At 36.0% G+C, this 26925-nt stretch overlaps 1 protein-coding gene across 4 annotated transcripts in view; it reads right to left on the bottom strand.

Moving 5' to 3' along the window:
• Nucleotides 1-26925, bottom strand: part of CENPC (centromere protein C) — a 76246-nt gene that overhangs the window by 10642 nt on the left and 38679 nt on the right. For all 4 annotated transcript variants that reach the window (XM_090266814.1, XM_090266812.1, XM_090266811.1 and 1 more), the window contains 6 exons: nucleotides 22194-22482; nucleotides 14159-14305; nucleotides 12303-12385; nucleotides 9035-9094; nucleotides 4943-5047; nucleotides 4165-4293 (listed from right to left, as the gene is read on the bottom strand). In XM_090266814.1, coding sequence (XP_090122940.1) covers nucleotides 4165-4293; nucleotides 4943-5047; nucleotides 9035-9094; nucleotides 12303-12385; nucleotides 14159-14305; nucleotides 22194-22482 — 813 coding nt within the window. The remainder of the gene's footprint in view (nucleotides 1-4164; nucleotides 4294-4942; nucleotides 5048-9034; nucleotides 9095-12302; nucleotides 12386-14158; nucleotides 14306-22193; nucleotides 22483-26925) is intronic.

Here is a 26925-nt window from a genome sequence, read left to right as displayed (position 1 = left end):
ACGCTCTGTCTCCCTCCACAACTAAGAAGAAATACAACTACTGCAAAACCAGAAATAACCAGAAGTTTCAGAAAATAAAGCTACATGGAAGTCCAACATATGAAGTTATAAAGAAGTGGTGCTCGTCTGGATGGGTAGGAGGGGCGAAGCTGGGGCAGAGAGGTGAAGCTGTGCTGGCAGCGGCAGCTGCGGAAACGGCAGTGGGACAGCGGTAAGCACAAACACCTGTATTTAAGGGGAGGCGAGAAGCGTCTGGGGAGCACCCCCGGCTGCAGACCAAACCCATCAGCTCGCAATTCCAGTGCCGGGGAAGACAGACCCCAATTGCCTCGAACTGGGAGGGCCCAAGGGCATGCGGATGGAGGAGGAAGCTCCTGGTCTTTCAGCAGAGAGTGAATGGCAGGAATCCATTTTGGACTCCCACCCCCATGCAAAACACCACAGCATGGTGAAAAGGGTCACCCGGTAGTGACGAGTGCATGGAACTCCGCCCCCTATAGCGTAGGAGGTGTGACAGCTCCACCCAAGAAGGAAAGGTAAACACAAAACTGTCAGGATGGCACAGATCATGAAAGAGATCCCAGTCACATAGCTACCAGACAGCAAATATCTAATCTAACGAAGCAGCAGACAGGAAATCTTTCTGAGGCACAGTTCAGGGCTTTGGTTATAAGGATGCTTACAGACCTAACAGCAGATCTTAAACAAGACAGGGAAGGAATGAAGGCTAGTCCTGTTCAATGAACAAAAACACATACGAAACTAGTGGTGAGGGAAAGAAAACCGGGGATCAAATCAACAAATCAGAACATAGGGAAGGGACAAACAGTCAACCAGTGCAGAAAGAGGAAACGACAGATGAGGAAAATGAGGAGAGGCTTAGAAACTTATCGGACAACTATAAGAGGGCCAACATCCGAATCACAGGGTTGCCAGAAGGTGCAGAAGGAAAACTAGAAATTGAAAAATTATGTGAAAAAGTAATGAAGCAGAACTTCCCCAAGTTAGAGAAAGAAAATAGACTTACAGGTCCAGGAAGAAGAGAGAGTTCCAAAAAAACTGGACCCAGGGAGAACCACAGCAAGACACATTATAATCAAAATGTCAAAAATTAAGGATAAAGAGAGAATCTTAAAAGCAGCAAGAAAGAAGAAGAGAATTATATACAAAGGGGTCCCAATAAGACTATCAGCTGATTTCTCAAAAGAGACTCTCCAGGCAAGAAGGGACTGGCAAGAAATATTCAAAGTAATCAAAAGCAAAAACCTACAGCCATGATTACTCTATCCAGCGAAGCTGTCATTCAGAACAGAAGGGCATAGAAAGTGCTTCAAGGAGAAAGTAAAACTGAAGGAATTCATCAGATCCAAACCACTATTGTATGAAATGTTAAAGGGACTTGTTTAGGAGAAAGAGGATCAAAACTATGAACATTAAAATGAAAACTGTATCACAACAACTAATAACAGAACCCAGGGAATCAAAAACAAAGGCAAACTAAGTAGGCAACGAAAGTGGGAAAAGAATTATAGGTATGAGAAACATTTTGGGGGGAGGTCAGCAGGGAGGGGTAAGAGGGGAAAGGGAGGGAGATGGTACAGGAATTAAGAAGCATAGTAGAGGGAGTGGAGTAGATAGGAAGATGTTGAGAAGAACTATATGCACAACCAATGGGCATGGACTAAGACGGGGACAACTGGAGGGAGGGGGCATCACTGGGTGGAGGGGAACAAAGGGAAAAGAAATTGGGACAACTGTAACAGCATAATCAGTAAAGCATATTAAAACAAAAAACAAAAAAACAACAAAACAAAAAACCCCAGGAATAAATTTAACAAAAATGTTAAAAGACCAAGATTCAATAAACTGTAATACACTGAAGAAAAAAATTAAAACACAAACAAATAAATGGAAGCATACAATGTGCTCATGAATAGGAAGAATTAGCATCATTAAAAAGTCCATAGTACCTAAAGCAATCTATGGATTCAATGTAATTTCTATCAAAATACCAGTGGCATTCTTCAGAGAACTAGAACAGATAATCCTTGCTATATATAGAACCACAAAAGATCCGTAATATCCAAAGCAATCTTGAGAAGGAAAAACAAAGTTGAAGGTATTACAATGCCTGGTATCAACTATATTACAAGCCTATAATGATCAAAGCAGCATGATACTGGTATAAAAACAGATACATTGATCAATGGAACAGAATAGAGAGTTCAAAAATAAACCGAAGCCTATATGGCCAATTAATCTATGACAACTTCCTCGTTGTCATAAATAATATAAAGAATATAAAATGGAGTACAGGCAGTTTCTTCAATAAATGATGTTGGGGAAACTGGACAGACACATGTAAAAATAAAACTACACCACTTATCTTGTACCATGTACAAGAATAAATTCTAACTGGATCAAAGACTTAAACGTAAGACACAAATTCATAAAGCTTCTAGAAAAAAACATAGGTAGTAAACTCTTAGACTTCACCTTTAGTAATATATTTTGGATACATCTCAAGCAGGGAAAACAAATCAAAAAATAAACCAGTGGGACTACATCAAACTAAGGAGTTTTTGCACAGCCAAGTAAACCATCAACCAAACAAAAAGACAACCTACTGAATGAGAGTTGATACCAGCCAATGATACATTCAATATTGCATTAATCAAAAAATTTATAACTCACGCAACTTAACAGTAAAAAACAAGCAATCCAATTTAAAAATAGCCAGAGGATCTGAACAGACATTTCTCCAATGTGGATATATCCATGGTCAATAAACATATAAAAAGAACCTCAATATCACTAACCATCAAAGATCTACAAATTAAAGCCACAATGAGATACCACCTAACACCTGTCAGAATAATCAATAAACAAGTTTTGACGAGAATGTGGAGACATTATTGGTGGGATTGTAAATTGGTGCAGCCACCAATGGAACACAGAATGTAAGTTCCTCAAAAAATACAAAACAGAACTATATGACCCAACAATTCCACTTCTGGGTATTTAGCGTAAGAAATCCAAAACACTAATTTGAAAAGATATATGCACCTCTATGATCACTACAGCATTATTTACAACAGTCAAGATACAGAAGCGACCAAAGTTTCCATCAACAGACAAAAGCTAAAAAAGATGTGATACATATACACAATAAAATATAACTTGGCCATAAAAAAGAATAAAATCTTACCATTTGCAACAACCATGGAAAGACCTAGAGGGTATTATACTAAGTGAAATAAGTTAGATGGAGAAAGAAAAATACTGTATGCTTTCACTTATATTTGGACCCTAAAAAACAAATGAGCAAAAAAGAAACACACTCATAGAAACAGAGAACAAACTGATTGTTGCCAGATTTTGGGGGGTGGGGGGTGGGGGCGAGGGGGGGGCGGGCTGGGTGAAAAATGTGAAGGGATTAATAAGTACAAACTAGTAGTTACAAAATAGTCATGGGATGTAAAGTACAGCATAGGAAACATAGTTAATAATACTGTACTGTAACTATATATGGTGCCCGGTGAGTACTAGACCTATAAGGGGGATCGTTTCTTAAGTTATATAAATGTCTAACTACTATGCTATACCCATGAAACCAATATAATATTGAATGTCAATTGTAACTGAAAAATAAATAATTAAAATTTTTTTAAAAATTTTACTTTCAAAATTTGGGGGGAAAAGTGGACATTAAAAGGTGATTTACCACCCTGGCTGGGTGGCTCAATTAGCTGGAGCATTGTCTCATAGACCAAAAGGCTGCGGGTTCTCAATCCCAGGTTAGGGCACAGACATAGATTGCAGGTTCAATCCCAATTCAGGGTGTATCTGGGAGGCAACTGATCAATGTTTCTCTCACATCAAGGTCTCTCTCTCTCTCCCCTCATCTCTCCCTCACTCCCTCCCTTCCTCTCTCTCTCTCTCTCTCTTCCTCCTTTCCTCTTTGTCTCTCCCCACCCCTTCCTCCCTCTCTCTCCCTAAAATCAATAGACATATCCTTGGATGAGGATTCTTTTTTAAAAGTTCATTAACTCTAACATATCACACCAGAAGTTTTCATAGGCAAATTTCAAATTCACAAAGAGCTACTTTTCAAAGCACTTTTATAAAATATTCTAAAAGTTACTTTCAGAAATAAGTTCATACTTCTTTCATCATTATCAAGACTGATCCTTTTCCTCTTAACTATTTTGTTCACTTTTTTCGTTTCTCTTTTTGCCTTCCTTTTAGATGATACTGTGTCAGGGGACAGTATTCCACCAATCACAAATCCTCCTGAAATTTAACAACAAAAGAAATAAAATATCAAACCTGGGAAACTGAAAACTTTAAAACAAAACTCTTTAAATTATTATAGCAATTTCCTTACAAAGCACAAAAGAATACATTATTATTACTACATTCTACAGCTAATACTTCCAATAACATAAATACTAATCCATATCCCTAATATCTCCACTATCCCAAATCTAGAAGCACTGATTAAATGACTTCTGTTGCTTGAAAGTAACCATCATAAATGGAGGTTTATAACAAAGAAAAGGCCATCAATGAAAGCTTTATAATAATCCACATGTGAATTTTAGTCCTTTAACTTAAGATATATCCATCAAAGAGAAGAAATTAATGCTTAATTTTATTCAATTAGAAACCTTGTCATATAGTATAGAAATAATAACACTCTATAAAGCCACACACACATCTTAAATTACTACCAGAAAGAAAAAGAAATCAACATCTCTATAATAATTAGAAAAAATCTGAATTTCAGTCTACTCTTGTCACAGTTTGGAGAAATAATGATTAAACGAGATAAAGTATGCAAATATGTAGGGCAGTGCTTAGCGCATAATATATATATAAATAAACTGTAGTAATCCTCATGATTATTTTTTATTGTCAGACATTAAAGTGTAAATTTTACCTGACTGCCTTTCTTGATAATCTGCTCGCTCCCCCCGCCAGTATTCCAAAGGTTTTAATCGTGTTCTCTTGGTCCTGCGCACATTTGGTGTGTTGGAGGGGAACACTGAAAAAGATATTACACAAAAATGTAGACATATAAATGTCCAGTTGGATGATACTTCGCAGTGGAAAGATATTACCTTCTAGAACACTAATAATTCCTCTAGACAAAACACTAGATCAACAAATTTTTTAAAACACATGAACTAATAATTAAAGAAAGGCCAATGAAAAACTAGGCTATTAGATTAGCAAAGATTTAAAACTTGATAATACACAGGGTTAATGATGTTAAAGGTACACAGGAACTCATATATTATAGGTTAAAAATGTAAAGTAATTGACAACAATTTGACAATACCTATAATTATAATACTCTGGCTCAAATTTCATTTCTAGAAAATGAGTTTGTAATAATATTCACAAAACTGGGCAAAGCTGTACATAAAAGAACATGTGTGGTAGTACTGTTTATAACAAAAACAGAAAATAAAAATTAAATTGAAAGCCATCTAATTGCTCCGTAATAGGAAATGTATACATCAGGGTAGTCATTTGTGCATGTATTTGTGTGCATAACACACATATCTCTAACTTTATTTAAACAATGCAAAGTGCTCTATAGTAAGTTGAATTAGTTCGCTATATAATCAAATTCCTATGTATTTATTTGTTTTTATTTGTTAAAGCTAATTCTAAAAATGGCTTATCAAAATCTCCCGGTCTAACTGTACTCTTTAAATAAAAATCTCCTTGCTTTTTCTTAGTTATTTCTTTATATATTTTAATTGCTAGGTTGTTTGGTAAATAAAAGTTTATGATTTTTCAATATTCTTCATAAATTGTTCATGTTATCATTGCATGTTCTTCCTTACCCTGTTCAGCACTTTTAACCTTTAAATCCACTTTGCCTAATATTAAAATTGCACTATTTTTATTTATATTAGCCTACCTAATTCTTTGACCTTTTATTTTAAAACTTGTGTTAAGTGGTTCTTATAAACAAATAGGTCGATTTGTATTATTTACTCAAATGAAAAGTCTCTATCTTATTAGAAGAATTCAATCCATTCATACCTAGTGTAATAAGCTTCCTTTTATTCCTTCCATCTTACTTTATATTTACAAGTTTATATTAGTGATTCTTCTAATTTTTATTGGTTTGATCAAATGACCACTTCTTTTCTCCCGCTGGTCACTTCAAAGTTGTGCAGTGCTTTTTCACTCTAATATCAGTTATCTTCCCATTCTTGTCACTCAAAAATCAAACTTATTTTTTCATGATTATATAAAAGGTTATATTCGTTACCAAGACACACTATCCTCTCTTTTTTTCTCATTTGGTAAAATGAAGCTTTTAGACTTCAGTAGCTCCCCCTTTTCCATCAGGGATATGTTCTAAGACCACCAGTGGATGCTTAAAACTGCGAATAGTATCAAACATATATATTGTTTTTTCCTATACATACACACCTTTTTACTTAAAGGAAGCCCTTTATGGCTTCTCTTTGGCATATCCAACTTGCCAGCACAACAACTATTCTTGCACTTTGGGGCCATCAGTAGTAAAATAAGGGTTACTTGGATGTAAGTACTATAAAGCTAGAACAGTAGACCTGATAACACAGACAACTACTAAGTAACTAACCCAGGTAAGCTATACAATGTGGATACACTGAACAAAGGGATGATTCACACCTCGGATGAGATCAAGCAGGACTACGGGCGATTTCATCACACTACTCAGAATGGTAGGCAATTTAAAACTTATGAGTTGTTTATTTCTGAAATTTTCCATGTAACATTTCAGACCATGGATGACCACAGATAACTGAAACGGTGGGTAAGAATAGATTACTGTATGTTTATCACCCCTTTTCTGCCCCTATTTTCCTCCCCACCATACCAACTTATAAATCCAAAGTCACATTAGCATTAAGTAGTAGACATACCCTAAGGTAATCATCATTGAGTTAGGCCCTTGTATATCCCCTCCCCAAGGATGCATGTGGGACCTATGACTTTCTTCTCATCAATAGCATATGACAAAGGTGATGGGAAGTCACTACTATTATTACATTATGATTATATACATGACCATGTATGATTTACATATAAGGCACTATTTAGCAGAAGCAGAGATAAATTATCCCTTGGTGACTTCGAACAAGCAAGTTGCCTACTGTGAGAGGGCCTGTGAAAAGAGTCATCTGTCAAGGAACTGCAGGTGGCTTCCAGAAGCTGAAAATAGTGGCCCATGGCTGACAAACAAGAAAACAGATACAGTTTCAAGGAACTAAATTGTGCCAACAAGCACAGAAGCTTGTAAAAGGACTCCACCTCAAATAAGATTACAGCCCAGGCTGGCACTTCTGATTGCAGCCTGTGAAAACTGTGAACAGAGGACACAGCTAATCTGTGCCTCAGATCCTCCTCCACAGGAATCACGGGATAATAAACATGTGTTGTCTAAGTCACTAAATTTGTTATAATTTAGTACAAAGCAATAGAAAACAAATACACATTATTTAAATTTAACCACATATATTTCAAGATTCATTCCTCAGTACCATTTCCTCTCTTTGGACACAATTTTGATTTATATGACACTTGGTTAGAATACCCAACATGGATATCTTACATGAAGGATATTAAACTTAATCTTGTATTATCTAGAAAATAAATGCAACTACCAGAAAGAAAGTTATCTTGGATAGGTATAAAATTAAATGTATTGTAATAACATTTCTGAAGTAAGCTGTAGATGTTACTTTACAATACGTATTACACAGATAGGCAGTGCTAGTCATTTAACTTTTTTTCTTTCTGCATGGAAATTTTCCTCTATCCTTAAAATTTAGGAATTTTATTCACTTTATATTTAGAGGTATATCTTTTTCAATAATCTATTGGTAAACTCATTCGAACAACAGATTCAAGCTTACATTTAATCCAGGAAGTTTTCTTTTTTCTAGCGATCCTATTACTTGCATGTTTTATCTGTTGTCTCCATGGTATTTCCATTGGATATCCTTTTTCCTCATGGATTATATTTCTGCTTGAGGAATTCCTTCCATGTCAACACCAGCTACTAACTGAGCTCTCAACAGTGCCTATCTTTACTTTCAGTTCATTTGCTGACTTTTTAAGCTGAAAAATTATATTTTAGTACCAGGAAGTCTTCTATGCTGTAATTAAATCTCTGAAAGTGCTCATATTTCTTTTGTCAACTGTTATCCATTTACTACAAAAGTTCCAGCTCACTAGAAGTTGCCTACTGTTCTTAGAGATGATGCTTGTTCTCCTCTCTGGTTGCTAGAGCCCCTGCCCAGGGACAATTTTTCTTTTGTTTACCTATTTCTGACTCTAGTCATTATTCCACTCTAAGATAAGCATTAAGCAGTGCAAGGCATAGTAATCTCTTTTCAGATGGACTTGCAAAATACTAACTGAGATGTAAGTTTCTGGTAGAAGCAATTAGAGAAAGCCCTACCGGTTCTCTTCAGGTACAAGCACAGGAGCACTCACAGCCTCAAGCATAGGGAAAAATATAAAAAGCCACTCCAATTCCACAAAGGTGGGAGGTCCCATGAACCTTGACTGACAAATACCTCTTTGTGGAGGAACCATGGAGTTTTAATCCTCACATAGACCTCTACAAGGGTGCCCCTGCTCCCAGGCTACTACTTAGTTATCTTATCTACTGCTTTCCTTACGAGCGAACAGGATAAAAATGGGAGAAACTGTCAGGGATACCATCTACCTAGCAGCTATAGTTCGTAGAATTCTCCATCCTAGATTCTTAACCTAGATGGGATCATATCCTTTACTATGACAGCAAGAGTGATAGAGCTACAGGATTTACATACTGACAATAAAGAAACTCAGTGGCCTGTGATGATTTACTGTGAAATTAATGAAAATTAAGTATGTACTTTTAATTTATATGCCAATTAATCCAAACAATACTTCCCGTTGCTTGAGAAAAATTAAGTTATATTTAGAAAGAGGTTTTATAATATAAAAAATTAAAAGACAGAGATAATCTTACCTAATTTGTGATGTACTTTGTTCTCTTGCGTTACTTTAGATCTTTTCACTCTTGAGTTATCTGCAAAATGTAAAAGATAAAGTTTTTGTCTGACAATGCATTTTATTACTCCTTCTGCTTTTCATTGTTAAGGAATAAAGACTAATGAAAGACAGTGTAACATTTCTCTAGATTTGGTACAATGAATGTCTCTAATGAGCAAAAGAGTTAAAAGTAAAAAACAAGTTTTCTATTCCTCATGGAATTCAGGTAAAATAAGTCACTGGGTGGATAAAAATGTGGGGTATAATAATTAACAATTAATATGTTAATAACATAATCTATGATCTTTAGAGTTCTAAAATAGTACAACTGTACTGAATTTAGCAGTGTGCCAATTATGTCAGGGACTCTCAACTCTGGTGTGGTAAATACCTTCTAAACATAGCTGCCATCAATTCTTTCTCTTCCTTTGTACAAATGTTCTTGATCAGGAGATGGAATTTAATTCCCTTCTCCTTGAATCTCTGCTGGCCTAGTGAATTGCTTGACTAACTGCAGCAGAAGTGATGTTTTGGGACTTCAAAGGCTAAATCCTAAGATGATATGCAGGTTCCACCTGAGCGTCTTGATCTTCACTCTGGGGACAGACAGCCACCACCATATATTAACTTACTACCCCACTCACTACCCCGAGACTGACATGCTATGAGAAAATCCATGCTAACCACATGGAAAGATCATGTGGAGGAAAAGAGGTGCTTGGCCAGCCCCAACTCTTTCAGCCACCTAGGCTGGGTGCCAAATATATAAGTGAAGAAGTCACCTTGGACTTCCTACCCAGTGAGCTTTTAAATTACTCCAGCCCCAGACGCTTGCATCTAACTACAAGTATATGTACAGCCCAAGTGAGAATTGCCTAGCTAAGCCAAGTCAACCCACAGAACCACAAGAGATAAAAAAAAATTGTTGTATTAAGCCCCCAAGTTCTGGAGGGTTATACAGTAATATGTAAACGGAACACTTAAGGTCCATGAATTGGCTAAAATTTTCTATATAATTTTGTATGTAATATACATTTCCTGAAAAGTAGATTTAAGCTTTCATTATATTCTCAGATGAGCCCATGATAGCAAAAGATTATTAAGAATGACTGAATTAGACACTTTATAAAACTACTGGTTTGGAAGAAACTTCATTGATCACAAAATAATTACTCTGTCCAGAACAGCCAAATCTATTGAGATCAAAAGATTAGTGAATGCCTGGGGGGCAAGAGGGGAGGGAAGGTACCTGCTAAAGAGTATGAAATTTCTTTTGGGGGATAATAATGTTCTAAATTTTATAGTATATAATTCAGTAGTTAACTGTATGATATGTAAAGTATATCCTAATAAAGCTGTTAAAAAAAAAATATATTCCTATTTCGCATACAATCCCCTCTAGAATAAGTAGAAGACTAGTACTAGTCTCAGCTTGAAAATTTTCCCACAGTAGTGGATCTTGGAGGCAGCTGATTGAGTCAGAGAAGAAACAAAGCAAATAAGTAAGTATACTGAGCATAATAAGAGCCAGGTTTCTCACTACCTGAGAAATGGTTTGTAAAAGTGGACTGGGATCAGATGATCAGATGTATTGATATAAAATCATGATTTCTAAATATAAATACAGAAATAAATACAGATGCTTGTGTATATACAGTGTAGATATAGGGGTATGTATCTATTTTGATCTCAGTCCACTAAAAAAGCCTAGAAGCATTATCCCAGTAATAATGAGCACACCAAGCACCCACATATGAGCTTCTACCTGCCATCCACCACTAAAAAGAAACTGGTTCCTTAGGAGAAATAATTGATTCCAGAGTTAAGGCAGAGTCCTTAAGATATCCTATGCCAAAAAATAATTATTCAAAACATGAGAGAAAAATGACAAAAGGACATAAGAACCAGTTTAAAGGATACCTACTAGCCAAATATGGCATAATTTGAATACCAGAACAAATGATAAAGATTAGAACCCATTTGAATAAAATAGGAAACCAGTAGTAGTCCATAATAATATAACTAATAATGAATAAATAAATGGAGAAGGGGTAAGAAAAAGTATTTATGGGATGCTAACTAATTACTAAAGGAATTAGGGAAATAGAAAATAATTTGGTGTCATTCAAGTGGAAATCTTCGTAGATGCCAAGATTGGTGTGAACGTTTGAAAAGGAACAAGTTATTAAAATAGTATCAGGGCATCATTCTACAAAACACTTATCAATTATGAAAGAGCAAAACTGTGATATGGCAGTATCTTGAACAGGTGATCAAGACTAACATCACCAGCAGGAGATAGGTGAACACCATTCACTTCCTAACATGATATCCAAAGAACATAGCATTATTTCTGTGTTTTTTTCTGTCACATATGCCTGGCTAGCATCTCATCATGAGGAAACAGCGGAGACTCAGATTGAAGGTCATGCTAAAGAATGAAAAGCTTGTACTTTCTCAATGTAAAGGTCAGGCAAGTTAGGAAAAGCTTAAGAAACTATTCCTTAATGAAGGAAAGTGAAGGGACAGGATAGCTAAATGCAATCCATGATCCTGGACTGGATCCAGAACCAGAGAGAAAAAGGAACACTGAAGAACTGCTGGGGAAATATGCATGCAGTGAAGGAATACAGTAAGTCCTCACTCAATGTTGTCAATAGGGTCTTAGAAACTGTGACTTTAAGTGAAATAACATATAAGGAAACAAATTTTATCACAGGCCAGTTAATGCAAATAAGAGTTAAGTTCCTATGGCATATTTCAGATCACAAAAGCCAAATCCCCAAACTTCAAAATTAAGACCCAAAACACTTATAATATTAAGCATTGATAAATGTGAGCTATACATATTCAAAACGGAAAACAATAAAAAGAACCTGATATACCCATCACTTAAATCCAGGAATCACCAGTACATGACTAATCTTGCCTCATTTATATACCATTATCAACTTAACATTTTTAAATACTGGAGTAGATATCTTAAGTGCCAATTCCTTCATTATGTCCTACTTCAAAGAAAGGATTGTCACTTACCTCTCTCACAGTCTTTCTTTTATTTCCTTCCCTCTCTTACATAGATATTAAGGTCTCACAAATCTCTAAATATCTAGTAAGGTTCTTAAGAGTAAGTAAGTACTCAATACATATTTGCCATTGGTGTCAAGTTAAATAAAACATAGCCCACCTAATTCCATATGCATGATACTATAAAAATCAAGACAGTAAAACAAACAATGACTTACCTGAACTTTCCTGCACTTCTTCATCACCTACATCTGAATTATTCTTTTCAGGCATTATGTAATTCTTGAGCCTTGAAGGCCCACTTAACAGAAAAACAAACAAACACATAAAAATGGTGCTTTTATAATGCATATGTCTAATTATCTACTGGGCTGGCCAAAAAGTTTGTTTGATTTTTCCATAAGATGGGTCCAGTAGTGCTTAGTTGTCTTTAACTTCATTTGAAACAATTTTGCTACATTGCATTGTGACAGCTGTCTATCAGTGTGCATTAAAAAATAAAACTTATCAAAATTGGTGAATTTTTGTGTAGCCATTTTACTACTGAGGTTAGAAGAATATAGGCAATGTTTTTTGGCACATTATGTTTTATTATTCCAAGAAAGGTAAAAACACAATTGAAATGCAAAATAAAGATTTACACAGTGTATGGAGAAGGTGCTTTGACTGACTGAATGAGTCAAAAATGATTTGCAAAGTTTCATGCTGGAGATTTCTCACTAGGCAATGCTCTAGTCAGGTAGACCAGCTGAAGTTGACGGCAATCAAATTGATACATTAATTGAGAACAGTCAACATTATACCATGCAGGAGATGATCACCAACATACGCAAAATATCCAAATCAATAAAGTTATTGGTGAAAGTGAAAAATGTCTTATTTTACAGAAAAAACTAAACAGACTTTTGGTCCAACCCAATACCTTAAATGTCATTTTTCTCCTAACACTGAGAAAAGTTTCTTTCTTATAAAACCAATAGTGATATTATAGGTCATCAAGAATATATTTACTTACTATATAAAACAAAGAATCTACAATTTAGTTCTGTAACTATCAAACATGATAAATATTGAATTTTACAGCCTTTTAAACTAACTCATGGATCAGAGTTATAAATTTAAGTCATATCAAATAACATTGTTCAATAAAAGTCAAATTATAATAAATGAATTTACATATAAAGCAGCTAATTAAAAAATATTATCGAAAAACTGAATTTAACATATAGTCCAGAAATTGTTCAGCAATGATTTAGCTTATCTCAGTCCTAGATCCCTTTCTTCCTCTTATGAACCTATCAAAGGCTTAGTAGACATAACCCACCAAATAATAAAGAAATCTTAGCCATTTCTTAAGTCTGAGAATCTGCTATAATTTACCATTCTTTCCTTTTTAAAAGGAGTACATGACTTCAAATATTAGGTTAATCTGGTTTGCTCACTTAGCGTGCTTGCTTTAAACATACAGAGTAGGGCAAAAGTAGGTTTACAGGTGTGAGTGTGCAAATAATTTATTTTTATATTATTTATTATTTTCCATACAAACAACTATAAACCTACTTTTGCCCTACCCTGTATATCTTAGATATTACTCCTTTCAAAAGGCAGGGCCTAATTATCCTCTCCTGGTCTGAACTTAGTGCTTTATTTTGCATAGAATAAAGTGGAGATGACAATTAAAAGGCACTATGACCTCCATTATGGTCACACTTTCTCTTAGATCGCTTGCTTTGTGAGGAACTAGCTGCCATATTGAACAGCTCTACAGAGAGGACCAAATGACAGGAAACTGGGGCCTCCACCTAACAGCTAGGTAAGGGTGCCACCTTGTAAGTAAATCCTCTAGTTCCAGTTAAGCCTTCAGAGGATACAGATAACTTGACTGCAACATCTCAAGAGAATCCCTGAGCCAAAACTAGCCAGCTAAGTTTCTCCCAGATTCCTGACCCACAGAAACTATGAAACAATAAATGTCTGCAATCCATTATAAAGCTGTGAGGTAATTTGTTACACATGAATGAGTAACTAACATAATGAGTAAATCCTACCATTCTTAAACACATGCATACCATACCTTCCTTCCAAAACTAAAGTCTTAGGCTCTCTAGACTCAGATTCAGACTCCGCTGGTGTCTTACAAGGATGCCCATTGCTCTGAAGCTTTAGCTGAATATCCTGTGCAGTCATAATACTATCTTCATCTTTCGAGCTTCCTATAATTCTATAAAAATGAAAAGTTTTTAATTGTTTACAATCTTCATAAAATACTTCTTCCAGAAAAAAACACAGGTGGATAGACAATATAAAATTGTTAACAAATATCAGCTAACCCTGTTCAGGTCCTAGAACTTAAAACTAGCCCAGGAAGAATATTTGTTTCTAGGATCTACCAGGAGTTCTAATTTGAAAAATTCTGATAAGAGAAATGCATAAACCTGGCCTAATATGGAAGTGATGACAGGACACTAGAAGATATTACCTACAGGCAGCTTACGATATATACCACACAGTATATTATCACGGTGTTCTAAAAACAATCACAATTTTTTAGAAAATCCACAAACAACTGAAACTGTTTTCTTTATACTCCTAATCAGCATATTGAGTATTAGTCTCATCTCTTTGGTTGCTACCAGCTACTTAGTTTACCCAATATATGCAAACAAGATACACTATTCCTAGACTACATAATTTCTTCTCATCTCTCTTACAAGTCTTACACTTTAATTTGTTTCTCGACTCAGTTTATCAGCTGGCTCTCACATGTCAGAAAACAATTTGCATGCAACATAACTAATGAGCATGCAAACTTCTAAGTATTCTTTGATAGTATATTTTTAGAGGCTCCATTATCCCTCTAGGTTCTACCATCAAAGTCAAAAGAAATAAAAGGAACTGTAAGAGGATACTATGAACAACTATATGCCAACAAATCAGATAATCTAGATATTATATATACCTAGAAACACAAATTTTGTATGTATGTGAATTATACCTCAATAACGCTGTTAAATCTAATATAGTGAGTTTATCCTCAAACTGGCTTATAGAAATAATATAAAATTTAAGTGCTTGTATAAATTTAAAATAAAAGAAACTATAAGTAGATTGCTTCTTATGCTTTAAGGGCAATAGAGGTTTCTAAGTGTTTTTTCCCCTCAAAAGGTTTAAATAAAGGAAAAGGGTGTTAGCTTGCAGTTTAATGACCATGGTTAGTAGGTTATAAAAAGCAAAAAATATAACTCTTAAACAAGTTAAAAGTTTTAATATCAGTTATATACATACACAGAGAAGCAGTTCATGTAATATTTCTAATCAGGAAGACTCCTTACACAAATGACAGGTTAATTTATTAAATGTGGCTGAAAAACTATTATCTGTGCATATTCTAGTATTTAAAAAGTCTGGATTTATTTTCTCTCAAAAGACCTAATAAACTTTAATTTCTAAAATCCCTCTACTTGTTTCAATGGTGAGAATAACATCACTTCTTTGAAAATTATAAAATGTAAAATTACGTGCCCAACCGAGCTTAATAATAATGATAATAGGTAATGTCTCTTCACAAAGGAATTCTTACAGTGAAATAAATTATAAGACCTCAATATACTAGCTTAAATAGTTTTCAAAATCCTTAGTTCACTTTAAGACTTTAGATTAATATTAAATTGCATTAACTGATAATCAATTCTTTAGATACCTGGACAATTCCTAAAACAAAAGATACAAAACTGGTTTTAAACATAGTTTTAATCTAACCCTGTCTCATATATTTTTAAATGGATAATTAACAGGCTAAAGAATGTACCAATCTCTTCAGATGTTAAAATACAATTCACGTTAGCCACTTTGAAAATAAAAGGTTTATACACTGTGTAATTGTAACATCAATAGCTAGATAGTTCTTGATTACCTACCATCAAATATATCCCCAGTGCCTAAAAGAAACAGAAGTTCGTTGCTCTGAGATTGAAAATACTTGAGATTAGTCTAAATATAACAGTCACAGAGAAATGTAAAAGATGTACAGAAGTGTTGAATATGTTTTATCAAATGAAGTCTTACAATTTAAGGTAAAATCAATACAAAGAATATACTATCTTATTTAATAACACTAATAGTTAAAAATAATGTCAAAACAAAAATTTTTCATCTACTTGTATATGTACATATGTTTAAATACATTCATAAAAGCATTTAAAAAGCTTATCAACAATGAACAGAAAATGGGTCTCTTAATATACCTTTTGGGCACCTGTCATGCTCTAACACCATTTTTAATACAAGCTCCTCACTTCTAAAAGAGCTCATTTTGTTACTGACGCATGTTTTAAATATGATCACTATGAAAAAAATGTAATCATTTGCCTGCTTTAGGTACCTATGACATAATTCATATTTTAATGTAATAACCAGTGTTCTCTAACAGGATTTTTGTTTTTGCCTTTCCTAAATACAAAACAGTAAAACCGTTAACAGGCCTTTTATATCTAAATTATGTTCATGACTGCCACAAGAAACATGGGGTAACCCGCAAGGATTAACCATTTCACCAAAATAATTACATGTTTCTCTTCCATACATATTAAATAGCTTAATGACTACACAGCCTGACTAAAGAAATATCTCTTTCTGTAAAGCCCGACAGCTAATAGGCTTTCTTAAGCAGACATTGTAGCAACTATCAAGTTTGAATATTTTTAATCTCATTGTACAAAACACAAGGTTTGTTTTAGGCATATAAGCTCAAATTTAGAAACCCAATGAATCAATATTTTATCTTAACACTTCTCTCAACCCATAGGTAAGGCAAGGCTTTGTTCAATAAAACATTGATTTATTTTTATTACTAATACATGCAAGTAAAAACAACTGGACTGCTAGTCGGAAGGCCTAGATATCCAACGAAACACTAGTCTATGCAGACCTTCCTCATTTGTAAAAATGGGGCTAATGACTGTCTTATCCACCTATCAAGAGTCTTATAGAAATTAATGATATAAGAAACAAGCTGATATAAATATGGAAACCTGATGTAAGACAGAGAGCATTAAAAATCAGTGGGGAGAAATGCACTATTCAATAACTTATTAGACAATTATCTACATGGAGAAATAAGAATTTATATTTCCTACTCCACTTCAAATACAAAAATAAATGACAGATGGTTTAAAGAAGTAAATATAAAAGAGCTAGGTAAAGTTTTTAGAAGTATAGAAAATAGATGTTTATGACCTCAAAATCAATAAAACAAAACTGTAGAAAACATATCTTCCATCTGAAAGACACTGGAGACATCCTTAAAAAAATGAATAGACAACATGCTTATAATACATGATGCTTATAATACATGTGATCCATTAAGGATTAGTAGCCTAAATATATAAAGAGTTCCTTAAAAAGCAATGCTAAAAAAATAGGAAAATGAGCAAAAGGTATTAAATAAGCAAATTACAAAGAGGCAATCTATTTAAAGTGGACAAGACACAAATGAAAAAATGTTTAACTGTTTAACCTCACTAATAATTAGGGAAATGCAAGTTAAATCTAAAAATACACTCCATTATACTGACAAATAGAGGTGATTCTTGAACAGCAAGGGTTTGACCTGCACAGGTCTCATTATACATAGATTTTTTTCAGTATTGTAAATGTATTTTTTCTTCCTTATGGTTTTCTTAGTAACATTTGCTTTGGTTTACCTTACTTTATATTAAGAATACAGCATGTAATACATATAACATATAAAATGTGTTAAATGACTGTTTATGTTATCAGTAAGGCTTCCAGTCAACAGAAGAGTATTAATTAAGTTTTTGAGGAGTTAAGTTAATACACAAAGTTTCAACTGCACAGAAGGTCAGCACCCCCGGCCCCCGACCCCGTGTTATTCAAGGGTCAGGTGTAATAACAATTCAATTTTGTAAGAAAATTTTGTAAGAAAATGGAGCAAGGAGAATTCTTCACATTGTTGTGGGACTATAAATTGGCTCAAACTATTTGGAGAGCATTGGGCAATATTTACATATACATACCCTAAAATCCAGCAATTCTACTACTTGGTATATATAATACTATAGGAAATGTCATATATATTTAAACAAGAAAATATATATAAAATGTCCACTGAAAAATTGTTAAAAGTGAAAAATTTAAAAATCTTATGAGACTAGACGACTACATATTCTTATACCCATATAAAATTCTACAAATTCAACCAGCCACTTGTTTTAGGCCCTGAAAGCTAAGAATAATTTTACATTTTTAAAAGGTTATATTTTAAATAGTTATTTCAGTATCTACATAACGGCCTCAATTTTGCCTCTTGGCCCGCAAGGCCTAACATATTTACTATCTGGCCATTTAAGAGACTTTGCCAATCTCCACTATAAAGGAATGAAAATAAATCATTTATCAACATAAATAATCTCAAAAGTATATAATGAACAGCGGAAAAATCAAGACAGAGAAAGGTACGTATAATCTGAAGCCACTTTTACCAAGTTTTAAAACAATGCAACATGCTATTTATACATCCATGCACACGTAGAAAAAGTATAAAAACATCCATGACGATGATAACTATCAAATTCAGTATAGTGGCGACCTCTAATAAGGGAGAGAGAGGAATGGGCTCACAAAGGTACACGTGATGAGATTTCAATGGTTATTATAGCGTTTTACTTGGTAAGTGAGATCATGGAGAAATCAGGTGTTCTTTTTTGTGTGTACTTGAAATATTTCATTTAAAGACACTGAATGACATGTTCTAGGGACTTCTGGCCAAGATGGAGGCGTAAATACACACACTGCGTCTCCTCACAACTAAGGAGGAATTTACAACCATTTCAAAACTAAAAACAAACAAACAAAAAATTCAGAAAGTCAAACTACAGGGAAGTTCAGCAAAGAAATCGTCGGTCGGCAGCTGTCCGTCTCGAGAGACGATGGTGTAGCTTCTTAAGAGTCTATCTGCACCGCCGAAAATGGCTGTGCAGTCCGACTCGGGAGTGACACGGTATCTGTCTCCTCCCGTGTTGAATCGACATCTTGCGATGACGCTGGAGTGTCCTCTCCAGTGAAGCTGAAGCTACAGAGCCTCGAGAGACGATGGTGTAGCTTCTTAAGAGTCTATCTGCACCGCCGAGAATGGCTGTGCAGTCCGACTCGGGAGTGACACGGTATCTGTCTCCTCCCGTGTTGAATCGACATCTTGCGATGACGCTGGAGTGTCCTCTCCAGTGAAGCTGAAGCTACAGAGCCTGGGCAGGGTGATATGGAGGGTCTGCTGTTGCCCATGCAGCAGACCCCCCCTCTCTTCGCAGCTGAAGGGTCCAAGGGAAAGACGGAGTCAATACAGCTTGGCTTCAGGTGCGCCGCAGGAGTTGCCGGTGTTGACTACAACGTCAAACCGCCTTAGGGACTCCGGCTCCGGATTTTCTGTCGGGGTTTACTCCCTTAGCCTTTCCCCTGAAGAGGTATGCCGCAAGGCAGCGGAGGTTTTTTAGAGTCAGAGTTTTCCTTCTCTGATGTGCCCTGACTGGAAGATCGAACCAGCGACACTTAGCTCGCAGGCCGACGCTCAATCCACTGAGCCAAACCAGCCAGGGGTTCAGCAAAGAAATAAAGAAGAAATAACCAGCCAGAAAGGTAGGAGGGGCGGAGCCAAGAGGAAGAGAAAGAGGAGTGGAGCAGCAGCTGCAGGGGCGGTGCTTGGTGGCAGCACAGCAGCTAGATGCAGCGGGGCTGGCGGCGGGGGCGCAGTGGGCGGGTGTGGCTAGCAGTAGCTGTGGCAAAAAACAGACTCATACAGTTTAAACCCAAGAAGCGATCCCAGCTTCAAATCAGATGTATCCCAGCCCAGGAAAATAGAGCCGCATTGCTTCTGACTGTGAAAGCAAGTGGGGGTTGGGGCAGAGGAAGAAGCTACCAGTCTCAAAAAGGAGGCAGCTTGCTTGTACAGGAAGGGGGAGAAGTGCCTGGAAACGTGGCGGCAGCTGGCACTGTTCCCTCTCAGGCCCCACCCCCACATACAGTGCCAAAACTCCGTGAAACGGGTGCCAGGACTAATAAATACCTAAGGCTCTGCCCCCTGTAACGTAACAGGCATGACAGCCCTACCCAAATCACAGAGGCAATCACAGAAAGCTGTCGAGATGAGACAGAGAAGTACAGCCCAGAAGGAGGGGGCAGATCAAGGTCCCGGTGACACAACTAAGCAATGAGAAGATAGCTCTCCTAACAGATGAGGAGAGAGCGAGCTTAACAGATGCACAGTTTAAGGCATTGGTGATAAAGATGCTCACAGAATTGACAGAAAAAGTAGGATGGGAAAAGAATGAAGGCTATCCTGGCTTAAATGAATGAAAATCCACACAAAACAAGTGGTGAACAAAAGGAATACAGGGTTCAAATCAACAAATTGGAACACAAGGAAGAAATAGTCAACCAGTACAGGAGGAGGAAATGAGAATTGAAAATAATGAGGAAAAGCTTAGAAACCTCTGGGACAGCTTTAAACGTGCCAACATCCAAATCATAGGGTTGCCAGAAGGTGAAGAGGGAGAGCAAAAAATTTAAAAAATATGCGAAAAAATAATGTAGAAAAACTTCCCTAATTTGGAGAAGGAAATGGACATATGGGTCCAGGAAGCACCGAGTCCCAAACAAACTAGACCTAGGGAGGACTGCAGCAAGATACATCATAATCAAAATGCCAAAGGTTAAGTAAGGATAAAGAGAAAATCTTAAAAGCAGCAAGAGAGAAGAGGAGAATTACCTACAAAGGGGTCAGCTGATTTCTCAAAAGAAACTTTGCAGGCTAGAAGGGACTTGCAGGAAATATTCAAAGTGATGAAAAGCAAGGACCTACAACCAAGATTATCTTATCCAGCAAAGCTATCATTCAGAATGGAAGGACAGAGAAAGTGCTTCCCAGGCAAGGTAAAGCTAAAGGAGTTCATCATCACCAAGCCATTATTATATGAAATGTTAAAGAGACTATTTAAGAAGAAGAACATCAATACTATAGTGAAAACAGTATCACAACTATCAACAACAGAAGCTAGAGAATGGAAACAAGGCATATTAAGGAGACAACCAGAGCAGGAACAGAATCATAGGTATAGGGAGCATGTAGGGGGAGGTCAGCTGGAAGGTGGAAATGGGGAGAGGGAGGGAAATGGTGCAGGAATTAAAAAGCATAGTAGTAGGAGGGTGCAGAAGGGACAGGAGAAGACTTTATGCACAACCCATGGGCATGGACTAAGTGTGTGGAGGGGAACTCCTGGAGGGAGGGGAGCAAAGGGAAAAGAAATTGGGATAACTATAGCAGTATAATCAATAAAACATACAAAAAAAGAAAAAGAAAATGAATGAGAAAGATATGAGAATGGTGTGAAAAAGTTAAATAGTATGTGTATTGGATTTCTTTTGGCACCGTAACGACATACACTAACATATTTCAAGACACTCTATTATTTATTTCACTACATCTACATCTTGCAGTTTCTCACACATAATATGCACTGTTTGATGAATAAATGAAACAATGCTACATCATAAGCAAAGATGCATTCTATATAATAAAAAATGTATAAGAACCATACTTAATTCTTTAGGTTGTTAGGATTGATGAGAATTCATCGAAAGCACCTAACAAGTACTTGGCAAATAAGCACTCAAAATATATTAACTATTATCATCTTAGGAGAAGTATTCCTAATTATGAAAATCACATTAACCTCTCTTAAAATGAAGCAAATTAAACTGTATACTTAAAAATGATTAAGATGGTAAATTTTATGTCATGTGTTTTTACCACAATTAAAAATAAAAAGGAAGCAACTCTCAGGCAATGATAATATTGAATACTTACCTTATTATATTTACCACTTATCTCCCATTGCCACATTTTACTCTCCATTTTAATATGAGTGAACACAATCAGAGTACTTACTTTGCCTGGGGTGTCACCCAGCTTAATGGCAGAGCCTGGCTACCAGGTCTGTCAGGCCGCAGAGCCCTTTATGCTAAAATGCCTCTCTAGAAATGATCAAACATAGACAAAACAACAAAAATAACTATATTGTAAACAGAACAGACATTACCCAGAATGATCAAGATTTTTCTTCTCATTCATGTCTGCCTCATCACATTCCAAAGACTCATTCTGGGAAGAAACAGATCCACCATGGTCAATAATTCCTCTAGAATCTTTTGCATTTATAATCTCCTGTGCTCTTGAGTGGCCTGTATTAGCTCTCTTCTGCCCTTTAAGTGGAACAGGTTTTTTCCTAATATTCTTAGATGACTGATTTGTTTTTTCAGCAGGTTTTTGTCCGCTGGTGTTATGCACTGACAATTCATTTCTTACTGGAGAATTGCTATAAACAAAACCTGAAAGAATCAATGATAACTTAAAGTTAGCATAACATTTATCCAGATGATGTGGCTTACTGAAATACTAACCTTACTTATATTTACATATAAATACACACACACATACACATGCGCACACACACAACAATCTCACAGGCTACATTTGTTTTCAAATTAAATTCATAAACTCTGCTGTTCTTCTATTTTTTGATACATACACAGAACTCTTTAAATTTATCACAAGCTTCCAAAACCACCCTCTCTGGCTCTGTCCACTACTCTTCTAGCCACCCTTAAGATCCTGGTATTCCCCAAGGCTCCAGCTTCATCTTCTCACTCTCTGTACTTTTTCTGAATGATCTATGTACCCATAACTTGAATTACTATCTACATGTTGATATCTTCACCTACCCCTCCCCCCAAATCTGCCCTTCTGGTTTTAGTTTCTATCTTAATGAAAAGTACAACTATCTATCTATATCAAATACCTAAATCAGAAGTCCAAGTCATCCAAGACTCCTGCTCTATCCACAATCAATCCCTAAACTTCTCAGTTCTCCTCTCTTAATGCTTCTCAAATCTGCTTTCAAGTTCTCCTGCCTGCCAATAGCAGGGACCCTCATAATTTCTTATCTGGATTATTAAAACAGCCTCTCAAGTAATCTCCCTTTCTCTAGCCTTGCTGTTCTTCAATCCATTCCACACACTGCTTCTACATATCCTTGGAAAACACAAGTTGGAACATTACAACCCTGCTTAAAATCTTCTAGTGATTATCTATAGTTTAAGGATTAAGTCCAAATATTTTCAATACTAACTTTCTTCTACATCCAGAGTGCTTATTTCATTAAACACAACACTCCCCTCCAAACAAACAAAAAGCCAGCAATGCTGAACCATTTTTGCATGGTTTTTAAAGGGTGGGTCCTAAACCAGCAGGATTAGCATTGCTTGGGAATTTGTTTGAAATGCAAATTCTCAGGCCTCCCCTTAGAAGTACTAAATGAGAAATTCTTGGAGTAGGGCCCTTAATTTGTGTTTTAACAAGCCCTCCACATAATTCGGATAAAATGATATTTAAAAGGTCAAGCTCTCAGCTTCTGATCTCTATATATGCTGCTTGAAACATTCCATCCTTCTTCCTCACCTCACCCAATCACTTAGCTGATTCCTAATTCATCCTTCAGGAAACCTTCCCTGATTTCCAAGCCTAAATAAGGCAAGCTCTTTCTCAACCCTCTAATAATGTGTATCATACATCTACTGTTTAATTCCTTGAAACCATGACTAGTCTCTTACCTATCTTTACATTCCCAATGCCTAACACCAGGGGCAGGGCTGTGATAAAATAAGAGTAGCCTAGGGTGGAAAAAAAATTTTTTTCCTTCAGTTTTATTAAGTTATAATTGATATATAACATTGTATAAGCTTAAAGGTGTACAACATAACAATCTGTGAAATGATTACCAGAGTAGGTCTTAAAAGTACTCATTATAAGGGGAAAAAACTGTAAGTAGGATGGAAAATTTAAGAAGGGTGCTCACTCTCAGTCATGCAAATACCCTGACTAATACGACCCTGAAACCAAGTGCCTCCTTAAATTACCCATTCTAAGTTCCTGACTTGCTTCACTCTAGTCCCAGCACTGCCTAACACCATTCCTGCCTCCCAGTGGGCACTCAATGTTTCTTGACAGGTATGAAAAGGCAGCAAGGCCACATGTACACTACAGGCAGCTTGGCTGCCTGAATAATGAAATATGCAAGAGATCAAGAGTCAGGACACCTTGGTTCTACCATTTTCCAGTTCTGGAACAGAAGTCTACGATCTTAAGGGCAAGTCATGCTGCTTTTTCTGGACTTCAGACTTAGTTTCTTCTTCCATCAGATTATCTATTCCTCCACTCTTATGACACCCTGCTTGATGAGAAACCCAACATCTGTTTCAGGACAGCTACACAAGTCTTTTTTGGTAAGTTTCAGAGTTCTAGGGCACTTACCCAAGCTCTGTCAGATTTTTATCTATCCACATATTTGCACACTCAATTACCATAATACAGTTTCAAACAATCTGAAGCAGAAAGGTGAGTTCTCCAAAGCAGTAACAGTAGTTAACATTTTAATACAACTATATGCCATGTAATCCTTGTACTAATTTAATGAGGTAGTTTCAGAGTGAGTGAGGAACTGAACAAAGTAATCTACCCAAAGTGGAGAAATCATAATGTGAACTCAGATAACGCCAAAATCCAAGGCATGCTGCAGCAGAATAAATATTTCTTGCTGCATTAATCAAGGATCCCAATGATTCAAAAATTCATAGCAACAAGGCCTCACAGAACCAGTGCCATATTTGTACTAGTCTCTCACTTACCTAAATGCCCTGTCAACAGTATCTCCATATATAAATCTTAAGCTGTCATCTACCAATTTTTACATGATCACCTCCTTTAAAGGTTTTTCCAAAACAAACAAACAAAAAAATGTTTTATACTGTACAGAAAAAGTTGGTATAGCGGACCTAAGACTTATCTTTAGCAAGGCCTGCTGGTAAAGTAAACCCTTGGGTCACATGTTGGAACTTGAATTTCAGAAGAGCTCCCATCATTTCCTAATTTATAAGTACTATTTAGTGTGCTTAAAATGCTTGTTCAAAACACATCGTTTGTGCAAAATACTTGCTTTCTTTCAGCAAGCTTGGAATTTTAGTATTTGCTAGGCAAAGGGTGCCTAGGTGACCACCCCTGCAGGAAATCTTGGGCACTCAATCTCTAATTCCCTTCCCAATATCTAGTGAACAACATTTCACACACCTGTCATAACTCATTGCTGGAGGAATTGAATGCCTCCTGTATATGAGTGTATCTACTGAGAGAGGATTCTTGGAAGCTCAAACCAGATTTTCTTCTGACTTTGCCTATGCACTTTTTCTGGGCTGATTTTGCTTTGTTTCCTTTCCCTGTAAGGAATCTTTAAAATTCCATTACCATCTTTTTCACTTCACTTTTACCTAATGACCTTGCTTACCATTTCACATAGGAAAACAGATATGGTTAGAAGAGTGCATCTTCCCACCATCAACTCTACCAGCCTACTTCCATTTACTCTGCCTATCCTCTTTTACACGATATGCTGTCCTTGTTCCTAAGAATAACCCTTGTACTGTGCACTAGATCACATCTGTACCTTGCCTAGTTGAGGACTATGATCCTGTATTTATCCTCTATTTTTCTACAAGGTCATTTTAAATAAGCAGATAAGCTCATTTAAGGTCATATATATATAAATGAAAGAACCTTCCCTTGACTCCACATCTGTTGTGACCCCTTATCTAATTGTCTCTCCTTCCTCACTTCCTACTCTCCCTTGAATCCCACTCCAACCAGGCTTTTGATCTCATCATTCCATAAAAACTCATTTTGTCAAGGTGACCGACAACCTCCATGTTGCCAAAACCATACTGTCATTTCTTAACTCTCATCTAACACAGGCTATTAGCAGTATTTAAACCAATTCATCACTCAATCCTTTAAATGACTTCATTACTTCACTTCCATAACCCTACATTCTTATTTTCTGTTAATCTCACTAATTGCTCCTTTTCAGTCTTATTTGATGGATATTCCTTCCCCTCCCTGACTCCTAACACTAAAGTCTCCCAGGACTCAATCCTTGGCTTTCTTTCTTTGCTAGATATAATATATTAATAGGCAATTTCAAGCAGCCCTCAAGTTTTAAATATATATATATATATATATATATATATATATATATATATATATATATATATATATAGAAAACTTCCTAATTATATGTCCTCCCAGATCTTTCCCCTTTAGACTCATTTATCAGGCCATCTCCTCAATATATCTACATTGATATCTAATTAGTATATTATAACCTGAAATCTTTATATCCTTTCCAAATCTGCTTCTCTCATACCTTTCCTCATCTCAGTAAATAATAGAGCTCCATTTTTCTATTTGTTCAGGCAAAAAACAAAACAAACATAAACCAAAAATAAAACCCCTCGAGTCATCCTAGACTCCTCCTTCTGACTCTAATCCTTCATACTTCCTGTAAGTTACTTTAAAAAAATAGGAATCCAACCACTTTTCTTCCTTCCAACAATCTAACTAATGTCCATGCTTCCATTTCGCCCAGCCCTAGTTTCCTCTCTACATAGCAATAATAATCATTCTAAAAGAATGAGTCAATCAAGTCACTTTACTGCTTAAAATCTTCCAGTAGCTTCCCAATACACTTCATCTAACCTTTATCATAGCCTGCCCCACTGACTTCATCTCCCCTGGCTTGCTCTTCTTCAACTATACTGCCCTTCTTGATGTTCCTCAAACATGCCAAGCATGTCCCATCAGCACCTATACAAATACTGTTCCCTTAGTCTGGAATGTTTCACACTAAATTATTTTCAAGGCTCCCTCCTTCATTTTTTTCATAT

This window comes from Furipterus horrens, unplaced genomic scaffold (genome assembly GCF_987537825.1).
Source record: "Furipterus horrens unplaced genomic scaffold, mFurHor1.1.pri manual_scaffold_2, whole genome shotgun sequence".
In the NCBI taxonomy this organism is placed as follows: Eukaryota; Metazoa; Chordata; class Mammalia; order Chiroptera; family Furipteridae; genus Furipterus; species Furipterus horrens.
This window is presented reverse-complemented; position numbering and strand designations above follow the sequence as displayed.